The 24,216-nt window shown below is 36.9% G+C and overlaps 1 protein-coding gene across 3 annotated transcripts in view; it reads right to left on the bottom strand.

The window, feature by feature from the left end:
* The window catches only part of RNF217 (ring finger protein 217), a 144,927-nt gene that overhangs the window by 37,459 nt on the left and 83,252 nt on the right, over positions 1-24,216 (bottom strand). For 2 of the 3 annotated variants that reach the window (XM_034990496.1, XM_034990495.1), the window contains exons 2-3: positions 20,625-20,858; positions 8,351-8,515 (exon numbers count right to left, since the gene is read on the bottom strand). In XM_034990496.1, the coding sequence (XP_034846387.1) occupies positions 8,351-8,515; positions 20,625-20,858 (399 nt within the window). Of the gene's footprint in view, positions 1-5,914; positions 6,949-8,350; positions 8,516-20,624; positions 20,859-24,216 lie in introns of those variants that run through there. The other variant, XM_034990497.1, reaches the window with a different exon arrangement.

The following is a 24,216-nucleotide window of genomic DNA, read 5'->3' as shown; positions in this document are numbered from 1 at the left end:
AGACTGTTGAATCACAGACCTGTACCTCTGAAACAAATAATACATTACATGTTAAAAAAAAAGATAGTAGAAAGGGAAAAATGAAGGGGGGGAATCGGAGGGGGAGACGAACCATGAGAGACGATGGACTCTGAAAAACAAACTGAGGGTTCTAGAGAGGAGGGGGGTGGGGGATGGGTTAGCCTGGTGATGGGTATTAAAGAGGGCATGTATTGAATGGAGCACTGGGTATTATAAGTAAACAATGAATCATGAACACTACATCAAAAACTAATGATGTAATGTATGGTGATTAACATAATATAATAAAATTAAATTAAAAAAACTACAATGGAGACTGACATGTAGTAAATATCATTATTATTAATATTATTGTAACTGTGCTGATACCAAGGCATTTTTATGAATAAAATACAGATGGCACATAGAATGCAGCACACCCTGTTAATAGTTTGGCATTTCTTTTTAAAAAAGGAAAAATGAGGGGCGCCTGGGTGGCTCAGTTGGTTAAGCGTCTGCCTTCGGCTCAGGTCATGATCCTGGAGTCCCGGGATCGAGTCCCGCATCGGGCTCCCTGTTTGGCAGGGAGTCTGCTTCTCCCTCTGACGCTCCCCCATCTCATGCTCTCTCTGTCTCTATCTCATTCTCTCTGTCTCAAATAAATAAATAAAATCTTTAAAAAAAAAGGAAAAATGACGGAGGCGCCTGGGTGGCTTAGTGGGTTAACTGTCTGCCTTCAGCTCAGGTCATGATCTCAAGGTCCTAGGATCCAGCCCCAGGTTGGGTTCCCGGCTCAGCTAGGAGCCTGCTTCTCCCTCTCTCTCTGCCCGCCCCGCCCTCCCAGCTCATGCTCTCTCTCTCTCTCTCTGTCTCTCTCAAATAAATAAATAAAATCTTCAAAAAAGAAAAGAAAAGTGACTGTCCTGTTACCTAGAAATATGGAGTATGTTGACCCTGGAATAAAATAAATGACTTATTTACCCATTAATCATCAATCACATTATATATTAGCCTATGAAAATATTTAATTTCCCAGTTAATTATCTTTCTTCAATGTCTTGTAAAGTGCCCTAAACAGAGATGTGAGATTATTTACACAAGAGGAAAATTAAGGTGGTCAGCTGCATGTAATCTAGTCACTTGTGACTAGATTTGCTCCCACATTACACAAATGTTTATTTAAATATTTCTCTAATCTGACATTAAGTGAGAAGGTAATTTGGGGGAGGGATGTTTGAGGAATTCTTCTTCAATTTTCCAAATTAAAGAAAGGTGACCGGGGCTTCTGGGTTGCTCAGTGGGTTAATAAGCTTCTGACTCTCGACTCTTGACTCATCTCTCCGTGTGCTTGGGATTCCCTTTGTCATTCTCCCTAGGCCCCTACCCCCCCCACTCTCTCTCTCCCTCTTGAATAAGTAAATAAATCTTAAAAAAAAAGCCGACCATTTTGAGAAATATTAACACTAATTTTGGTTTAGAAAGCCCAGTATGCTGAGCAACATTTAACTTTTACCCGAGGAAGGGAAAAATATGTAACAGCCAAATCCTTAGAGGTTGTGCAGGCAAATAGAGATGGTTGAATGGCATCAAAAAGCTATGATGTTATCATCCTTCGGTTCCCTTGTTAGATTTCACTTATTTTTAATCACAAACTATTCCAAACATTTTAAAAATTAAAGTTAATAATGTAACAGGCATAAATGGATTCACCATCCACATGTAATAATGTTAACATAGTATAATATTTGTTTCAGAAATATTTTTGAAGAGATAACACTGCCTTTATATATACTGCTTTTTTTATACAATTGTTTAACCTCTTGCTTGCTTTAAACTGGCCTGCCACACATTATTGGGTAAAAGGGTCTAAAGGTGTGTCCACCTCTCTTTTAAAAGTACGTTTGTGGGGCACCTGGGTGGCTCAGTCTCCTAAGTGTCTGCCTTCAGCTCAGGTCATGGTCCCAGGGTCCTGGGATTGAGCCCCGCATTGAGCTCCTTTCTCCATGGGAAGCCTGCTTCTCCCTCTCCCATTTCCCCTGCTTGTGTTCCCTCTTTCGCTGTGTCTCTCTCTGTCAAATAAATAAATAAAATATTTTTTTAAAAAAGAAAGTACATTTGTTAAAAAAATATACTCAGAAGGCAGAAAACTGGCCTTTGGAAAAATGGAGTTTTAACAAGTCAACACTTCACAAAGGAAAAACACGATATGGCTAACAATCAAACTCTGGTTAAGACAACGCTAATTGACTAATATTAAAACTTTTGGGAATAACCAGAAGACTAGATCATTAATCATTTTTGCAAAGTTTTCATCCACATTCTTGAAGGCTTATAACTGTTTTTATCTAAAATGAAGCTTATTAAAATATTAGACAATATTAGATATTTCTAATTCTTCTTTTAAAATCTACAATTATTCATGCCTTTAGAAACATCCAGCTGGGGTTTTGCTATCACTTGACAACAAATTTTTAATAAATTAAATATTTATTTTAAAATTTCCTAAAATAAACAGATTTTTTAAAAAGCATGTGTTCAGGGGCGCCTGGGTGGTTCAGTCATTGATTGTCTGCCTTTGGCTCAGGTCATGATCCTGGAGTCCCAGAATCGAGCCCTACATCGGGCTCCCTGCTCAGTGGGAGGCCTACTTCTCCCTCTCCCACTTCCCCTGCTTGTATTGCCTCTCTCACTGTCTCTCTGTCAAATAAATAAATAAAATCTTAAAAAAAAAGTATGTGTTCAGCAATAAGATTATATGTCATAGCCACTTTTTGGAAAAAAGAAAACAATAAAATAGATTACTTTGTCTTTTGCTTTTAATTTAGTTAGTGCTATATTACTCTACCACTATAGAACCATAATGATATACACTTTAGAATAGTTAAAATATTTTGAACTTTTTTTTAATTTTTATTTTTTAAAGATTTTATTTATTTATTTGACAGAGAGATAGCGAGAGCAGGAACACAAGCAGGGGGAGTGGGAGAGGGAGAAGCGGGTTTCCCACCAAGCATGGAGCCCGATGCAGGGCTTGATCTCAGAACCCTGGGATCATGACCTGAGCCAAAGGCAGACGCTTAACAACTGCACCCCTATTTTGAACTTTTAAATGAAAACATAATAAAACACCATTTGCACTTAAAAATGGTTAAGATGGTAAATTTTTGTTTTCACCATGATACAAACAGCACCATTTGACTCAATATTGTTTCCAAGAAACTTCATTACAATTTAAATCTAAAGTATATATGTGAAATTGCCTATAAAATGTGTTTACTCATTTGTTTTGTATTATCTTATGTTTCTTAATTTTTAGGTGTGCATCTCACTTTTCATTTTCTTTGGATTAGCAATTCTTTTTCTTATTAACTCAGAATTTAATATCTAATCTGTGCTGTAAGACATAGTCTCAAAATGAATTTTTACATGAAATTGAACAAATATTTTAATTCCTTCAACAAAACTGATGTCCTGCTTGCTTTAAATTTAAACTAAAAATTATCATAAACCAGACTTAGTTTTGTAGTAACTATGTTCAAGAAAGACATTTTAAAATTAACATATATTTTCTGTAGGCTAAGAATTTATATAAGACAGAAAACATGTTTTTAAGATAAAAAATAGGGCGCCTGGGTGGCTCAGTTGGTTAAGCGACTGCCTTCGGCTCAGGTCATGATCCTGGAGTCCCGGGATCGAGTCCCACGTTGGGCTCCCTGCTCAGCAGGGAGTCTGCTTCTCCCTCTGACCCTCCTCCCTCTCATGCTCTCTGTCTCTCGTTCTCTCTCTGGCAAATAAATAAAATCTTAAAAAAAAAAAATTTTTAAGATAAAAAATAGCACTGGGCTGCCTGGGTGGCTCCGTAGGTTGTGTTTGATTCCTGATTTTGGCTCAGGTCATGGTCTCAGGGCTGTGAGATTCAGCCCTGGTCGGACTTCCCACTCTGCGGGGAGTCTGCTTGACTTTCCCTCTCCCTCTGCCCCTCCTCCCGCCGTGGCGCACATGCATATGCATACTCGCACACACTCTCTCTAAAATAAATAAATATTTTTTAAAAAAAGGTAAAAAGTAGTGTCTCATAAGTGGAGAATAGTATGAATTAAGAAGCAATGAGATTTAAATAAAAATGGCTAGGTAAAGTTAATCTTACTATGCTGCTATTAATTTTTTATAAAAATGTCTTATAAATAAATAACTTCCAGAAACATTTCTATATTTTTACCTTACTATAAAAGAAAAAATCCCACTATGAATAAGCATCTTAATCACTTGTGGAAGAAAAATATTTCAATACTAATTCTGGTCATCTGCCAAAATTCAATTATAAATAATAATTTTGACTTCTCAGCATAAGTCAAATCTCTTCATAATATTATACCATATATTAAACTGATCTTTCCACTTGAGCAAATGGTAAAAACTCATTATGGGAGACATTTATAAGCGAAGTTTTTTATTTGGAATGCTAACTAAAATAATGAATTTATAGGTTATCAAAATGTGTTTGGATGGATATCTTTTACAAAAGCCTAATCATTTAACACTCACCAATATAATCACAGAATTTTCTTGAAAAATTAGCAGCAGCAAGATTAGGGAGTTTAGAAGAGAGACATTTTTTTATGTTTCAAGTTTTTATTTAAATTCTAGTTAGTTAACAAATAGTGTAATATTAGTTTCAGGAGTAGAATTTAGTGATTCATCACACACAACACCCAATGATCACAAGGGGCCCTCCTTACTACTACAGCCCATCTCCTCCACCTACCTCTCCTCCATCACCCCTCAGTTTATTGTCTATAGTTAGTCTGTTTTATAGTTTGCCTCCCTCTCTCTTTTTTTTCTTTCCCCTATGTTCATCTGTTTTGTTTCTTAAATTCTATATATGGAGTGAAATCATACAGTATTTGTCTTAGACAGACTTTTATATATATTAATTTAACATATGGTTAGAGAAAAATTACAAATCAATGGGTAGGAGGAGAATTATTTAATAAACAATTAGGTTAGATTGTCTTAATTTGGAAAAAATTAGAATAGGTATTCAATGCATAGTAAACATCAAAATAAGTTATGGTTAGATTAAAGAGTTAAAATTATTTAGAAATCAAATAGTTAAAAGAAAGGGAAGAAAATGAGCTGTTTTATCAAACTTTTGGTTGATAGATAACTTTCTAAGCTTAGGAACAAAATATTTGCAAAGTGTATGTAAATATATAAAATGTGTATAAATATGATATGTGTTTGTGTATCCACCCAAAAAGAATGATATTTGGTCAAACTAAAAATTTTTTAAATACACACAGTAAAAAAAAAAAAAAAGTAAAAAAAGAAAAACAAAAACAAAAACCCAAACTATCATTGATATAAAAAGAAAGTAACAGAAGATAGGAGAGAAAAATGCCAGAAAAGAAGTTAATACTTTCAAACAAAGAGTTCATATAATCTGATACCAAAAAATATGCCCTGACCTGATCCATACAAATGGGCAAAGAATATGCACAGAAAACTCAAAAGGGGCATTACAAACTAAAAAGTACATGAATTTATATTTGATGTAAAAGCAAACAAGGAGATTCAAAATATAAGAACAAAATATTTTTAAACCACTAAAATAGCATTTTAAAAATACTTGAAATGGTAATCAGAAATGCTTACATAGAAACATGTCTTCAAGTTTTTCTGGTGTATTATAAACTGTTTCAATCTTTTAGAAAGTAAATTGGTACCAAATACCAAAAACATTGATACCCTTTAACCCAATGATTCTATCTTTAGAAATATAAGCTTTAAAAGATCCAAAATCGGGAAAAAAAGTTATATTCAAGAGGAACACCATCAATTCATTATGTAGAATATATATATATATTTTATTTATAAATTTTATTTTAATTTATTTTTAGAATCAAAAAGAAATCATTTAACGTACATATTTTCACTTCTGTTAGTTCAACACTGATTTCTACTATACATGCATAGCCATTTAGTTTAACTTGCTTCATATTTATTTATTTTCCAGCATGTTATATTTATAAATTTTAAAGGATTATTTATGAAAGCAAAGCCTCGGAGTATAAGACAAACATTAAGTCATTGAGGAATATCTCCTCATGGATTTCTGTTATAAGAATAGAAATGTTTCATGGGAGAAAGTAATTTTAAGGTCCAACAACAGCAACAACAAAAACAACAACAAAATCACAGTTAAGAAAATGCAAAGATATAAAGTCGTACGCATAAAAGAAAAGGAAAACTGAACCATTTGTATCCAAAACAAGCCCTAAAATAAGACTTAAATTGACATAAATTGTATGGGACCTGAATCTCACCAGAAGGTAGATTCTCTGTTACACACCAGTCATGTAAACGGATTCCATGGTTCCTTGGCTCCTTTCTTTTCAGCTATTTAAAAGTGAATTCCTTTTCAAGCCCCAACATTTTAGCAATTACTTCAAAAAGCAACCAACATGTGTGTTTTCTCTTAACTGTTTATCTGTATTTGTTAAAACTGTGGGAAGTTGTTAGTGCATTCAGAAAACTCCTTACAGTTGGCTGCTTTTTCTCTCTATATATCAGAATCCGTTTAATGTTGGATTGAAGGATTACAGTAACCCCTGTATGTTTTTATGTATTACCTCCATTCATTCAGAATTTCCTCAATGTATAATGCTGCATTGCTCATTCAGCATACAGTCTTGGAGCCAGGCTAACTGGTAATTGTTTTCACAGCTTTCCAGAGAAATATAAAGTATACTTTCAAATAAAGTGCTAAATGGAATGACTTAACAGCACTCCTAAATTCCTACTGGTCTTTATTTAGTTGAAACTGAGTAGCAGCTTTGAATAAACTGGAAAGGCAAGAGCAAGGGGGAAAGGCCTCATTTTCTCATTGTTCTTCAATGGATGAAAAATAAATGTACTGAGCAATTGATGCAGTGATCTGGAACAACCCTGAAATCAAAAGGATAATTGTGGATGAATTTGCCTTCCACAGGGAAAACAAAGAAAGCTTTAGCTCAAAGTTCTTTAGACATCGCTTTTAAGAGAACCAGGTCATCAAAACTATTTCACAATTTTTTTCAAATGCTAAGAATGCAACATGCTATTTCAGGCAATACTTTTACTTACTATATGTATAAACTTGTATGCGAACCTAATACAGTGAATCTGTGCATTGTATTTATGCTCATTAATAAGCTTCGGAATATACTTTACGACTTCAAGTTGGACTTACAAGGATTGATTTTTAACCATTTTCTGAGAACTGAAATTTTATTTATCTGGTGCTAAGTCTCCAGGAAGGAATTGCAGAATGATTTCTAAAGATTAATTTGGCAAAAAATGGAAAACATATATGGTAGGGTGTACCTATGCATATACACACATACAGTTTTCTGAAGTGAGCTTTGAGAAAAAACCCTCAAATTTCAACAGATCTCTATCCTGTAAGTATCAAATCCATAGTTTTCTGGCTGGATTTACTTGCTGATTTCTCTGTAGGTGAGTCTTCCCTGGCTGTTTGCATGGTTGGCTTTCAACATCTAAATTTTAGCTGAAATGCCTGTTAACTCTTGATTTCCTGCATGATAATCAAGAGAAAAATGAAAAATGGGATTCATAAAATCCCCAAGTCCTGACTTCAACTACTAGCTTCTACGATTTACAAAAAGCAAATGATCAGCTTATTGTAATCCTAAAGTGATAAGCAATGAAAGAGGGAAAGAAAAGCAAAGGATTGCCAGGATTCAGAGCCTGCCTAACTGAGAAGTGATTATAGTGCATGTGGCACTAGAAATAATACTTTTATATCATTTCCATGCTGGATTTTCCCTGTACACACATTCCCATTTTTAAATGGAAAATAAAAACTCTTAAGTTTAAAATCAGTAATTATATGTAGCCTTCTTACATTTTGAAGTATAATGCAAATAAGAAGAATATACATTGCTTATACATAAAATCTTCCATTTAGTTAGGTAATATAATTACTCTTCTAAAATGAAGCAGCAAATATTCTTTTTCTCCACATCTGCATTAAGAAAGTCATGCACGTTGGGGTGCCGGGGTGGATCAATTGGTTAAGCGACCGACTCTTGATTTCGGCTCAGGTCATGATCTCAGGGTCATGAGATCAAGCCCCAGACCAGTCTCCACGTTCAGCAAGCAGTCTGCTTGAGATTCTCTCTCCCTCTCCCTGTGTCCCTCCCCCAACTTGCACACATGTTCTCTCTCTCTCAAATAAATTAAAAAAAGAAAGTTATGCACGTAATTCATTTTAATATTATAAATATTACTGTTCAATGATATCCAGTTGCACACATTTCTTTTCTTTCATAAAGGTTAGTTATCTCACCTTGCACTTTGGACACTTCTGGGCATTTCTCTGTCCATGCTCAATTTCGCTGGCCCAGTGACGCAACAATTTGTCCCCTTTTTTGTACTCCTTGCAGTTAACACCTTCATGCCAAGGAGAGTGGCACTTAAAACACCAGACGAATTGGCAAGTGGGGCACTGGATCTGTATAAGGAAAAGTAATATTAAGCACTAGTAGACATACTGAGAGTATTTAAAAGGATAAGAACGATGATGCTTGAGGAAATTAGCTAAAAGGCTGTAATTTGTCCAGATTTAAAATACTGCTCCCTCTACAAGATTAAGCTACAAGAAGATGTGACTCTTATATTATTAAAGGAGGAAAGATATGGATGGTATGGATGATGAGGCCGTTTGTACACTATACTGGAATGAAACACTGGGCCATTCTGGAAATCATTTTGGCCTTATGAAAATCTTCTAGATTGAAGCACAGGGTAAAACCTGAAGGTTCACAATGCCCCTAATCTACACATTCAGACTGCTGCCCTTAAATTCAGCTTTCCCTTGAACCAATTTCCCAGGCATTTCAATTGCTCTTCTTACCAATGGCTTCATTCACTTTTATAAAATCAAAGCCTCAAAGATGCTCCATCAAATGAAAAACACACTGGCAAATAAACTATATACCAGCATTTGCTAGGAAGTACCATTTTAAATAAAGGATATGCTTCATTTGCTATTAACCTAAGGGAAGTTAATTATAAAATCAATACAAAAGATCGTATTATACATATATTCGTATGGTGAGCCTGTGGCCTGTACCTAGGAAACCATCAAAAAGACGTCTTCATATTTTCACTACGTGAGAGTGTGTATTTACATCCATCGAAAATATCTGTCTTCCACTTGACATGGAAGACATTTTATCTGACTTTCTTTATTTTGAATGACAGTGAAGTATCCCATTCTCATACAGGATTTCTGGTCTTCACTCTCTAAGAACATATGGGCATAATTTGACTTTCTCGGCCCTGTTTGATTAAAGCGAATGAATAAAATGTCTCACTATGAACAACACTGGTAAGTACTCTTCTCTGCGCTCCTGTATATTATTTCACGCAGCATGAATGAATTTACTGACTACACTTTGAAGATTAGTTAGAATTTCTTTTGGTAAACTGTTGACAATATCACTACTTACTTTTTCAGAAAACCCTTCTTTGACAACAAAGTTTCCAATATACAGGTTAACCAAGGAGCAATTATAATCACAGCTCTTATGTTTACCACTCAAAGCAGGGCAGTTCTCACTAATGTCAAGAATAAGTAATGTTCTTCCTATGTAAATATGAAGTAACAAAAGTACTTTTGCTTTTAATTTATATCAAAACAAAAGAGCATTTTGTCATAAAATTTTAGACATCATGTCTATTTATTTATTGAAATTCTGTCATCTGGAATTGTTATACTGCTGCATGACATGCAGTATTTATTTTTACCCACAAAATAATGCTACAAAGTAGGTACAATCACAAGTTTACAGATAAGAAAACTAAGACTCACAGAGGTTAAATAACTTGCCCAAAGTGACACAGCAAGCTTGTGTTAAGAAGCAATTTAAACATAAGTTTGTCTGGCTCCAAAGTGATCATTCTTTGCACTTTGCCAAACCCTCCCTCATATTAAAGAGTATTCTTTCTTTGGCAATTGAAAACCAAAATGTAGAAATCAAAGGTCATGTGGTTAAGCTACTCAGTAAATCAGAATTCTATATGACTACCAACATACGGTGAATTTTGAAAATCCTTTTCAAAATTTTACTTACATAAACTAGGAGACTCTTGGGTAAAAAAAAAAGAGGCATGTTACTAGTTGGTCATTTAAAATCAACATTTTTGCCTTCTCTGGTCATTAAAGTTAAAATAAGTTATTTTAAAGTAAGAACAATGAGTTGAAGTGGGTAAACTCCAGATAATAAAAGAATATAAAATGACCATTCCCCCACGTCCTCAAACAATGAGTAATGAATGTAAATGCCGCATGGGGCCTCTGTGAATGCAATTTTCGGATGTAATGAGTGAAATGGGGAAGACATCAGAAAGACTTGCTTTTCCTCACGCACCTGCCATTATCTCAGAAGGGCTTGAATATTTAACCAAGTTCTCTTCTATTCAACATTATTAGTAGTTCTAAGTCACTGACCTCTAGCACTGTCAAATAAGAAAAAAAACCTCTTTGGTTTTCAATCAGTCAGTCAGATTGTATTTTTGCAGTGGATAGAAGAGTGATTGAAAGAGCACTTTGACACTGGGATTAATTGTGGGTACTGGACATCACAATGGTTTAAGGATCCTTGTGACCAAGTGCTAAACTATCACCCCTATGGATCCCTAATGAAGACGTTAGAAATGTGTGATTCTCCTAACATACCAGAATGATAAGGAATCTGATACTTAGGTGTCTATAATAACAGTGATTCTGGCTCCCAACTTTGTGCAACAAACAGCGAAGTCCCACAGCAGATCCTACTGCCAATCTTCACCAACAACCCGGACTCCATGGCAAACTGTGAAAAACGTTTTGCTGCAAGCTCTCACGTGAAGATGAATAATTCAAATTCAGACCCAACTGCTTACTGTCTCCCACTGAAAACATTAAAATAACTATTGCTTTGCTCTGGACTAAGATAATAAAAGGACTAATAGGCAACCCCAACAACCCTGTTGTTCTGAATGGTCTAAATTCTAACTTTCTGGTCTGAAGATGCCTTATTCCATTGTGGCCTTAACCATATTCAAAATTGGCCTTATATAAAAACACATACGGGCATCAATGCTGCACCTTCCTCCACTCCTTTTTCAATACTTATTCCTCCACATGAAACGCCATCTCACAACCACAGACCTCCCACACAGATTGCCCGCCTTCTGAGTAATTAGAGTCACACAGAGGTCACTGTGTTCCGTGCTTGTTACTCAAAGTGTGGTCTGAGGAGCACCAACATCGGCACCACCTGGGAGTTCGCTGGAAACAAAAAAATCATGTCACAGCCCACACCTCCTGAATCAGACTCTGCATTCTCACAAGATCTCCTGGTGATTCATATACATGCTAAACTTTGAGAAGGTCTGCTCTTTACCATGTGACCCCGTCTCCCCGGCCACAGCTGATTCCACCAGGGAGGAGGCGCTGAGCAAAAGCATGTCTCCTCTGGCTGGCAAGCAGCCTACGTGGTGGCTGGCATGAGCTTTGTGCACTAGGGTGCTCATTGTTGAACAGAGATGAGGCAAGACAGATTTTCTTCTCTTAAGGTGTGAAATGGGGATACACGTACACTTTACCTTTGTTGTGGAGACAAAGACAAGAAAAGCTGAGTGACCATAGTGCAGATCACAAGAGAAGGGAACAACTGACGTTCACATCTAGTGACACAACAGAGGGGCTCTCATGCTACTAGAGCCAGTGACCAGTTCTCCGGGGGGCCTGCCTCAGTGGCGGCTGAGGCTGCTGTCCTGCCCTTCCTTCTTCCTGTGGAGACTCGCAGTAAAGCTCAGAAACTGAGGTAGCTTGAGAGGGAGTACATCTCTGCCTTTTGTAATTGGAGAAAGTCCAATTAACACAATCTGTCCATTGAAATCTTATCCTGACCAAATGCTACTTGCTTCGAGATGTCTTCCCTCTCTTCCCAAACAGATTCAGTATCTTAGAGAGCTCACATTCAACATGTAGATGTCTAATCTCTTTGACAGGCTACAAGCTCACTGAGGTTACAAAAGCTGTCTCAGGTATGCCGTGTTTCCTGAGATAAGTAACGTGGAACTTCTGGCTTACGGTAGGCCCTCAAAGTTATTTGTAAAATGAATTGTTTTGCACACAGCAAGTACTACATATTGGCTAACACTAAATGAATTCAAAGAAAAAACAACATATCTAATTTATGACCAGTGGCTGAGATGGTATCCTTACTTCTTAGATTACCAGATGATGTTTACTAAGTATTTTATCTATGTGACATTTTACTGAGCATCATTATCACGGTCAAAGTCTTCCACAAGAGACAGGGCTGCAAGTGTTTCAAGAATAAAGTTATCAGAGTTAAGAATCTTGATTAACTTGTCCCAGAATCCATGAAAGATTAAAAAAAAACCTTTGTATTACATTTTAAACTTCTGAATTCTTTTAGTTTTTCCAGAACTCTGGGCTACCATGACACTCAGATGACAAGTTAAACCCACCGACTTGCCCTAAGCAAATGGTATTTTCTCTTGACAGTTCATGCTGAATAAAAAAATAACCCACAAAATAAAAACAGAGTTCCAAACCAAAGAGGACCCCAGAAATGTCTTTTTTTGCCTAAATTCTATACACTCCTATAAACATAATTATTTTAAACAAATCAAGAAATCATTACTTATCAAACTTAAAATATCAGACAATATCTATGTTGAAATGCAGCATTGCAAATATGAGTTAACTCAGTCTTCCAAGAAGAATTTGCTTTATTAGAACTACAGGGTAAGACAGATATGCAATAATGAAACATATTCATCAATTCATTTGCCCATTCAACGAATATTTATTGAGCACCTCAAGTAGCAAGTACTGAGTGTACTGATTTTAGGCACATAAAAAAGAATGAAAATACTTATCCTCAAGGAACTTATTGAAGACAGGCAGATACAAACCCAGAGAGCTATGAAACCATGTAATTACTGGTAAAATAGAAGTTTGGACAAATGGGACAAATGGGAAAGGTGCTTTAGGGAAGACTGGAAGGCTAATGTTCAGAGAGAAGGTGGCCTTGAAGGCTGAGTGGAATGTCATTGGGGCCAGTGATGGGGTAACACTTCCATGCCGAGGGCCCAGCCTAAGCTTCCACAGAGGCCTGAAAACACCTAGAGCACTAGGGAGATAGCAAGTGTTCTCGTGGGGCCCAAACTGAGATGTCATTTCAGCTGCTTCAGTCCTGAGCCTTGCTGAAGTGTCCAATAAACAAAGTTCACTTAGTCTTATATTTACATTCCCTGTTCCCTGAACATAGTCCAAATGTGGTCCAGTGACCTTTGCCTTAATTTCTCACAGCATAGCTGAAACTAAACCAGAAAACGAAAGGGAAACTTTCCTAAAGGTCGGGGATCAAATGAGGACAACAAACAAACAAACAAACAAAAAACCCCCCAAAACAGTTAACACACAACAAGATAACCTATATGGAGTTGTAGTGGTTATTCATATAAATAGCCTTACCGACATCCCTCATATTGGTTTCCAGGCTCCTTTTGTTTCATACCAATCTATTTTGCTTCTGCTGCCTGGAAACACCTTTAAGCATTTATTGACTCTTCCTTTAAACCTAGAAAGCAAGGCCCAGAGAAGTATCTGTCTGAATTTATTTCTTATCTGAGGACCTATCTCTTCATAGATGCATATAAATGATACTGGAAGATTCTGCCCTGATTTGTGTAGTCCAAACTCACTAGCCAGAGCAGTATGGCATCATCCCATTCTCAACAAGACATCTCTTCTGAACACAACATAGTAAGGCTATGCAAGGGATAAAGCTCAGCCTGAAGATAACAATGAATTCTTTCAAAATGGAAGGGAATGATTCTCCGAGTAGAAAGTTTCTTAAAAATGGAAGTGTTTAATCAGTGTCTGAATGGCCACCTGCAGGTATTTTGTCATGTTATGCACATGTAGACTGTTGCATTAGGTTCCCATACAGATCTGAGAGGGTAAATATGGCAAGGTAGGAATGCAGAGCATGGTACGTGAGAAATCCATTGCCCTAACATCTTCCAGACCATTTCCTAATGAGCATCAGACTTGGCTTACTTTTACCCACTCTTCAGCATGTCATCAGAGAAAAATGATTCTTGAGCTTGTCTCTTGTGCAGAAGACCCAAGGGATGATGTGGTGAAGCAAAAAACCCCAACAGTTTTCAATCCCATTGTAGGTCAATTTATGGTAGCTATGAGCCTTGATTATTACAATTATTGTAGTTTTTTTTTAAACATCAGATGTTGGTTAAGATACTAAACGAATTCTAGTATTTGGTCTTTGTTGTTAGAAGTTCAAGTAAAGACTCCATAAAATATTATGGCTAATTTATACATCAATAAAGGAAACAAAGAACAACTTTAGCAAAGCACCTCATTAGTAACTAGAGAGAAAATGCATCCTAATAAAATTTGGTAGATCTGCATCATAGCTGGGTATTACACATTTTTTCAAAGTTAGCATGTATAACACACCCTTTGTTTAAGCTGACTTCTTTAAACCAGGCTAGACAACTTCATCTTTATCTCCTTCCCAAATCTATGCTAGCACAATCATTTAAGAAGTGACACTTGTTTTCTACAGCCCCTAACATCAATGATGCATTAATGCCAAGAGAAAGTGGTGTGTGTCATAGGATGAACTGATCTTGCAGGGCTCATGCACAATCTGATTCTCAGTTTGTAAATATTGTCAACTTAAAGTGATGATGTCGGGGGAAAAGCCAAAGAGCAAAGCAGCATGCTAGCCACACTTTCATAGGAAACTGTTGAACATTTTCACACACGGGAAAAAATTCTCAAATTATCTTTACTAAAAGAAAGCTTGAGAATATTGATTGATCAGTATAAATGAAAATTGTTTGCTGGAGGCACAACTGAAGATGTGCAGCTGGGATCTGAACAAAGGATTGGCAGGGTCCCAGAAGCAGAAATAGTGGGAAGCCACTGTCACTCTTAGGCCCAAGGAGACAAAGGGAGAAAGAGGTTTCTCCAACCCAGTGAGAATTAGAAATATGGAGGAGGGACCACCTAGTGGGAGGTAGTCCTAGAGGGACATAGCTACTGCCAGAGCTTTGTACTGAATTAGGAAGGGAGTGAGAAGGTAATGCATCTACTGCTTTCTCCTTCTGCCCTCTTGTCTCCTGCCAATGGCAACAGTTGGCTGAACCCAAACAGGAATCAAGATGTAAGGGAGTCTGGAAAAGAAGTTCAAAGAGTCAACTTTCTAGAGTACAGGACAGGTCAGAGAGGGTTGAGTAATAGACACAGGAAGAGGGTAAATTGAGTATTACCAGAATTCCAGCCTTCCACTTAAGCACGTTTTAAAGTACATTAATTAAGAACAACACACCCATTGATTTGATTATAAAGACCTTAGAAAAGTTCTTTTACCACACAAGGAAATAATGTATTTGCAGTTTTATAAAATGTGATTTCTACCCAGAGGGTTTAATAATTAAAAGAGAGGGAAAAAGGACTGCTAACTGTATAAGGTAAGAACACAGAGGGAGTTTCCCCAGGACATTTTACTGTTTTTTTTCTTTCACCTTACAATGAATCAAAACACCATTCAGTGAATTTTCAAGGTTCTGTTCATCATCTGTGGGAAGAAGAGTGGGGTTTATATTAGTTTTGCCTCAAGGAAACCATAAAGAAAATGACCTCTAACACATTCCCTGCGTTGATTTATGCATGCCCTTCAACTTAGTCCAAATCAGTATGAAAGGGGGCAATTTCTTGGTCTACACTGGGAAATAGGAAGGAAACCAAGAACTGCCCCTACCTCAGTACAACTCCTAGGCATATAATGACTACATTTAATCATTTGTAATTCTCTCCTCTTTTTCATGAAAATCTATGACCTTCTCTACCTCTCAGAACATGTTTTATCCATTTCTGTGAATTCAGTCATTTTCCCCTGCCTTAATACTTGCCAACAGATCCCTCCTCATAAGATCCACGCTTCTTAGAGATCTCTTTGAAGCCCCAAAGGGTTTTCAAACTTAACATCATCAATACATTTCAAACCAAATTTGTTTTGCACTCCCCAAGCCTGTTCTTCAAGACAGAGTCAATATCATCCCTCCTTTGCTCCCACCATCCGTCAGTCACCCAGTCTTTTATTCTACCTGTCTTCTTCTTGACTCCTCTATCTCTTTCCCAATAACCCAGGATTGCTCATTCTGTGGCCCGTGCCTAATAATGAGAGCAAACATAATAATTTCTAGCAAGTGTTGAGCATTTAGGATGCGTCAGTCATGGTGTTAAGCACTTTACATGTGGGACTCTGTTTAATCCTTACTCTGCCCTTCTGACAGGTATTACTAACCCCAGTGAAACATGTGAAAACTGTACTCACAGGGGCAGAGCTTGTATGTGGCAGACTGAGTTTAAATAGAGTTGGAAGCCAGTGCTCTGACCCACCTTTTCCAGCTTGGCAAATTGAGCATTTCAAAGCTTAGTTTACTCTTATTGAAGTCTTTTCAGTCTCTCCTGTCCTTTTTTCTCCCAGTGCTCTCAGCATTATCTACCCACATTGACTACAGTACATGTTATTATATATGCATTGGCCCATTTATTAGTTCTTCAACAAATATAATTTGAGAGTGCAGTCTATCAGACACAGGGCTTGACACAGCTTCTCAGCAGTCAGCAAGCCTGGACTTGGCCTCCTAGAGACCAGGGGGAGAGACTTTAAGCAAATAACCACACGATAACACCATAAAATCCCAGATGATAGTTGCTATGGAGAAAAAATTCAGGTGCTGGGGATGTGTCTGTCACCAGGCATCACATGAGCGTCATTAAAGCACAACTGCAGCATTGTCATTTTCCCATCGCTAATGTGTTCACTGTATTGATATGCAGTTGCATTAATACATTCTAGGAACTGTTTCGGTTAGAGATTAGATTTTTTTTATTGGATTTGAAATTAACATTGAAGAAATGGAGTGGTAAAATATTTTGGCCTCATGACAAGAGTTGCAGGAACAAGAAGACAAATATTATGAATGAGAAAGATTGGATTTGCACAAAGGCAAGGTTGTCACAATGTAAATCTCTCCATTCAGGAGTATACTTATTCTATTTGATATAGTAGTAGTTTAATGGAATTCCGAACATAATGAAAAGCTCTGAGTACTCAAACTTCTGTCAGAAGGGAGATGTTGAGTGAGGGCTTGGAAGGATGTACTGGCACCTAGGAGTTCTTCTTCCTGCTTGTTGATATATTTTGTTTGCCTTGTAAAATACTAAAAAAATTAACAAGTGGTATTTACAAACCTATTTAAATGAAATCCCCACATATGGTATTTTAGATTTCAAATTTCATGTGAGATGTATCCAAAGGTATTTCCTGCTATAAAGTAGCTGTGATATTTCCAAGCAATTTTAACCTTCTATTCAAGTGCTTCTGAATTGACAGAAATCATAATAAATGTTCAAGGAGTGACATCTTGGATCACAACATTATAATTCAATGACACAGAAAGAGTAATATTGAAATATACATTACAAGGGTTTCATCAATTGATACAAAATCCATTTTAGGCTATAAACAATATTATAAAGAGATTTTAAATTGCTCAGACATGTAAGACATTAGTAGTAATCTTTTTTTTTTGTTTCTGTTGTGTTATGGCTCAGTTCACTACATTCAAGTACTTGAATTCAATACTCTTAAAGTTATGATGAACTACACCATTTGGAAACATCTGTTTATTGGGGAAACAGAATTTTTAAAAACAGAGCAAACCTAAAAAACAGCCATTGATTTACCACGAAGAACAAAGATAATAGTCTCAGTGTAGGGTGCTATGCTATAATCATGAAAGTCACAGTTGGTTTGCTGAAGCATCTTTGTCCAAGCTCTCCTTACTCATAATATCCAGACAGGTATGGGCACGTAAATCAAGTAGTTAATGTTAACATAAGAACTTACAGTTTAATGATGAAAAATGCTATATAAACGTTATATTAAATAGTTAAAATCTTTGCTTCAGGAATTGTGTGAATTATCCCTAGAACTTTGTACTGTATAAAAATGGGGGGATTATCTTTTCTGTTAGAGATCTCCTCTTCTACAAGAGTAAACATGAGTAATAACAGTAAGCATGCCCAAATTTTGTGGTAGCTATATTTTTCTTGAAAGTTGTTTAATAGTTTTACTTTATATGTATTGAGATTTTCATCTCTTACCCATTACCAAGGATTTCCACTGTTTCTGATCAACAATGTTTATTTTGCGTTGCATTTCTCCTGTCCCTAAAGCAAATATCCTTCTCCTTTGCTCATCAGAAATAAAAAACCGAACTTACTAGGTTTGAGGTCTTGATCCATTTGCCCCCTACGTCTCTTCTTACTTACAACCCAACTGATGGACATTGGAGGAAGCCCCACATTGGGAAATGTTATCAGGATGCCCTTGGTTCACTCAATATTATACAAAGATAGGATCTTATATTTTTCAATTTTTACATATTTCCCTCTCAATACATGTGCATTCGGATAAATAATGCTCATCACCAAATAATTTGGTGACTTGGGATGAAATGGTATTTATAAAATTTTACTATAACTATAATTGCACCTTAAATTACACCTCTAACCCATTTCATAAGAACAATATATTTTTGAATGTTTTCCATTTTGACTCAGTTATGCATACATGTTTTAATTACCAAAATTCCAAAATAGTACAGTCTGAGTTTATATATATATTTTATAAATATGTATTAATTGTATCAATATATATATTTTATAAAAAATAAGTTATATAAAAATGTATATTATATATATATGATTCCAAACATAATTTAGAAAAAATAAAATATGCTGTTATGAGATAAGAAGTAATTTCTTCTAAAACTAAAACTAGTAATTTCTGATCACATCAACAATATAAAATTGGAATAAAAATAACTAAACCTAAGAAATATACAGAGTCAAATAAAAGTCTGCTCTTGCTATTAAGTCAGTATTCAAAATCACTGTGAGTGTATTATTTTAGTTATACAGTTTTGCAACCTCAAAAATGTACTTTTTGGAGAAGGAAAAAAAAAGGGGTGAGGGGTTTCCTGCTAGTTACAAGCCTAGCCTTCACAAAAATAGTAAATAAAAGAATTAACTATGAGAGCCAAGCGATTTTCAAAGCCCAGTTGCTCATTAAGAGGCTTTGAGTAACGTACTGTAGCTCATCACTGCAACCCACAGAGGGAAGTCCTTGCTAAACCACAGTCCCTCAGTTACAGAATGAATACCGTAGCCTCGGCTGCTTCCAAGACCAGAACGTGGGCAAAGCCTTATCTTATTCTATTACTATATTATATTATATTTTGCTGTAATGACAAGGCTGAGAAACTACTGCCACTGGTCTCAGCATCTGCCCGCGTCATTTACCGCACAGCTTCCCAGCCGCACTGCACACTAGCAACACCCGGGGAGGCTCAGAACTGTGCCCGAGTCTTGCTGAGGGGCAGCCCGGGGCATCGGCAGTCTAAAAGACACCTAGGTGATGGGGATGGACAGCCGGTGCCGTGAATCAGGGAGTAGCTCCCACACCTCGCGGCCCGGGCTTCGGTCTTGCCCTCCAGTGACATCCTCTACTAATGCTGCCAGAATGATCTCTCCGTAATGCCTACAGAATTAAATTCAAACTTCGGAACACAGCGTAAGACTGACTCCACACGATCTGCTTTTAAATACCGGCCGCTGCCTCTCCCTGGCTCCCTCCCCACCAGCCCCAGCAAGCGTTTGTTTCCAGTTTCCAGCGTGCCTGCCCCAGCCTCGGGGCCTGCGCATGGACTCATTCCTTCAGTCCTTGCTGGGACGTGTCCTCCAATGTTTACCTCTTTATCTGCCTGGAGAACTGCGTCGTCTCCAAGAAGTCTGTCCTCACATCCTAGCCTCTTCTCCTCCATCCATGTTCTCAAAGCACAAGTGTATTGGGATTCTTGTTTTTGTTTGTTTTGTTTTTTTGACTAATCATATTGAACTGTCATTTTAGAACATATGTCTCTCTCATCTTCATTAGACATTTTTGGAGCAAGGACGATGTCACATTTGCTTCTGTATCCCCCAAATTTAGCATACGGTCTAGCTTATACTGGCATTTTGTACCTGCTAAATACATGAATTAATAGCATTTTAACTATTTTCATTTATTATAGACAGAGCCAGAGGAGATTCATTTTGGGCCCACCAAAAAAGACAAGCTTACACTAAAAAAAAAGGATTAGTATTTACTTAATATTTAGTAATAACAGTGACAATTACTTTAGAAGATTAGTCATCCCATTAGGCTACTAAATGAATTTTAAACATGGTTAAAGTCAAAGAAAAACTTTAGTTAAATCCTCAATCGTGCTTTCTTATCATCAGCCTCCCCAAACCACGTATTTTCAGAATCACAGCCAATATATACTCACCTTAGATTTCGGTAAGGGAAGGAAGCCCACTTAATGCCCACCACAAGTTGGCCTAATTTGGCATCATGTGACATCTAACCCACAACTCTGGTGACCATGCTTACTTTGTATTTGCTTTCTGATCTGGAAGGGGTGGGGATATGTCCTTTTTTCTTGAAGGTTGTAAAGTGCTTGCACTGAGGACATGGCTTGGTGCTGGAATCAATACGGCCAAGTTCCAAGAAGTACTTATATTTGATGGAATCTTCATGGGTTAAGTTAAAGACAATCGTTCTTTCTTCCAGGAATTCAAAACATTCTGTGATAGGGCATTTGATTTCTACTTGGCCAAGTTGTACCTGTGAGAAAGAGCACATGGGAGACAAAAAAAAAAAAAAAAAGACACTGGTTAATCTCTTCTTTTTTTCTCATATATTATCACTTATGTCATCATTACAGTAAAGGATTATCCATCATTTTTCCGGATTTCTAACATAGTAAATGGTAATCACTTTGGTACCTACATTAGGCTGTACCAAAATAATCACTATATAAATTTTCCAAAATGATTTACAGCATATTTAAGCATTCTCTATCATCGTATTTGTGAACTCAAATGGACCTAAGCCACAGGCTCAGCAAAGAAGCAAATTATCATCCCATCCTTCTGGAAACCTCAGGGTAAGAGGGCATTCAGACAATATGCCAGCTAAAGGATGAAAAGGTGGTTCAGATTTTTCAGCCTTACTACGGAGTATCTCAGCACTAAACTTAGGGCAACTGTACTTTAAAAGAAATAAAAAGGATTTTGAAAAAAAAATATATATCTATATATACGTACATATAGATATATATCACCTAGTAGTTTAAAAATACTGCAATAATAACCTCATCTTCCCTGACTCTTCCATGTAATAGTTTTTATGTCATCAGAATCACAGGAACAAGTAAGAAAATTACACAAATCACATTGGTTTAAAAAAAAAAATCCATATGTTGGGACGCCTGGGTGGCTCATTCAGTTAAGCGTCTGCCTTTGGCTCAGGTCATGATCCCAGGCTCCTGGGACGGAGTCCCGCTTCAGGCTCCCTGCTCAGCGGGGAGCCGGCTTCTCCCTCTGCCTGCCGCTCCCCCTGCTTGTGCTCTCTCTCTCTCTCTCTCATCTCTGGCAAATAAATAAATAAAATCTTAAAAAAAAAATCCTTACGAGATTTGGCTACAACTGAGGCTATTTATAAAATGAATTTCTCCCCAGGGCCACAGAGTTAAGTTAGGAGAGAGGAGAAGGATGTACTAGAATGCTACATTTAGCATTTGGTATAGGATTCTAGATAAGGTTAGCATTAAAGATTACAGCAAAAGATTAAAGCACAAAGTGTGGACAGAACTAAATTTTAAAAGATGAAGAAAATAAACTATTTAAAATTAAGGAGTTCCATAAATGTCTCCATAAGTAGTGAACAAGAAGTGTTTATTGTATTTATATATCATGGCATCATAATCTCCTTTTGCATATAGCAAAGGGAGACAGTGAAAGTTCCAAACGGCAAACAATGCTAAACTGTTTCTTTTTCACTTGGGTGAAGCTGACATTCTGAGAAGGCAAAACACACTGACCTTAATGAGAAAAAGCCCTCCCTGAAAACTGAGGGAGGAATGGGGAAACGCTATGCTGTCTGGGAAAAGAAAAACATCACCACAAAGAGCAATTAAAAAAACACACAACTGACATCATAGTAACTTTTCTTTTAACTTTGCTGTTTATCTGGCACAGACTTGAGGATAGGTAGTTAAGAACCCACAGGCTAAAGGATGCATGGGATGATACATTTAATACGAATAAAGGACATGAGCCAGACTGATAATGAAATGAAGGAGTCTGGCTTTAGATAAACCTCCTTCTTAGGATCAACCTGCTGAAAATGTCAATTGCTACATAATTTTATACGACTATTTTACAAAACACAGTCTAGAGACGTTTTTCAAATATCAGCCCAAAATAATTTTTCTACTTTTTATGTTGTTAGAGTTATGAAATGTTATTATAAACCCAATTAAATTTCATAATGCATTGTTTTCAGTTATAGCTCAGTTTAAATCTTCAGATTTTAAACAGACAAAAAACCATGTGTGACATTATTAGAAACTGGGTTAATGAAGCAAATAAAACTTTTTAAAAATTAATAAATGTTTCCTTTTCTAATATTCTGTCAACATTTATCAAGCCTGCTTCTGAGCCAGGTATTGGGTTAGGCACTGAAGCTTTGCAGTGCCCATCAGAAAAGAGGTGATCATGATACAGAGTGTGAGTCTGCCTGACGGACAAGAACAGGGTGTCAGGAGAGGATATGGGGGAGGCTGAGTAACCTCACACTTTGGAGGTTCAGACGAGGCTTCTAGGAAGAAGTGAGGTTTCAAGTGAGATCTTAAGATTAGTAGGACTTAGCCAAACAAGGGTGAAGGTGTTTCAAGCAGACAGAAGATACACCATGGACGAAGGCCTGGAAGTAAGAGAATATGGCACACTATAGCAGGGGTATTCCATATTTTGCCCACCTCCTAACTGGATCAAATGTATACCGCCCTAAGGTACATGCATCCTAACCTAAAGATGACAGCCTCAGAGGGACTGAAAGATGATCAGTAAGACTGGACCACAAAGTCAGAAAGATAAGGGTGTACAGATGACCTGGGATCAGAGCGTGAGGGCAGAGCATGAAGCCATCCTAAAAGTTTGGATGTTTTCATAAGAAAATAAAAAAAACCCTCCAGTTTTCAGCAAGTGAAAACCAATTTGTTTTCATTCCACACAGAAGGAGCTCCCTTGGGCCATTTCAAGTGACTCCTGTTTATTGGGGATCAGCATACTTTAGGGGATAGGAGCCAAATTTTTTGCTACCAGGTCAATGTTTTAATCTGGCCTCCCTCCCCTATAAATTTATTTTAACCATACAATGATAACAATGGAAGCAGTAAGTTCAGAGCCAACCAGGGATAGTCAGGTCTTATAGAAATGGAATGTAGTTTAGGGACCAGAGCAATTCAAGGCAGCTCAAGGGAGTAGATTCTCTTGTTACTCCTTCAGCAGTGAGTGCTCATTACCACACCACATTGGGTATTACCTACCATCTAACATCCAACCAGAGGACCTTGTCTTCAGTGTTTTTCAAATCTGTCTGCATACCTATCCATTTCCTTAGAACGCACAATTTCTTCATGCTCTCAAACTCTCTGCATTTTGCCTATTCTATACCTTCTCTTCTTTCTGAAAGCTCCAAAATCCTTACCCTGAAGTGAACAAAATGATCTCTATTTTATTAAGCAGATAGAAGCAGACAGAAGAAGCAATAGGATCATAGCTTCTCCTCTTCCCACTACCAACTGTCTCTGAATCTATGTCTGTCCCCATATTTTCTATCCTCTTTCCTTTTCAAGCATAGGGCCTGAATCTCCAGGACAACTGCTTGAGTCTCTTAAAGGGTTTGCTGAGAATTCAAGTTTTATGGCCCACCTAGGACCTACAAAATTTGAATCATTGCTGGTAAGCTAGTAATTGACAATTTGGAAAAATTACTCATACAGTTCTTTGAATTACTCATAGTTCTTCATACTAAACAATATCTCCTTTTTCATAATAAAATGCTACTCATGACCTATGCAATCTCTGGGCCTCTACATATCTTTCTCAGAATAATTTCCTCAAAAAAATCACTACCA

This window comes from Mirounga leonina, unplaced genomic scaffold (assembly GCF_011800145.1).
Source record: "Mirounga leonina isolate KUSES-001 unplaced genomic scaffold, KU_Mleo_1.0 Mir_53, whole genome shotgun sequence".
Taxonomy (NCBI): domain Eukaryota; kingdom Metazoa; phylum Chordata; class Mammalia; order Carnivora; family Phocidae; genus Mirounga; species Mirounga leonina.
Note: the sequence above shows the minus strand (reverse complement) of the source record. Positions and strands in the feature narration are given on the sequence as shown.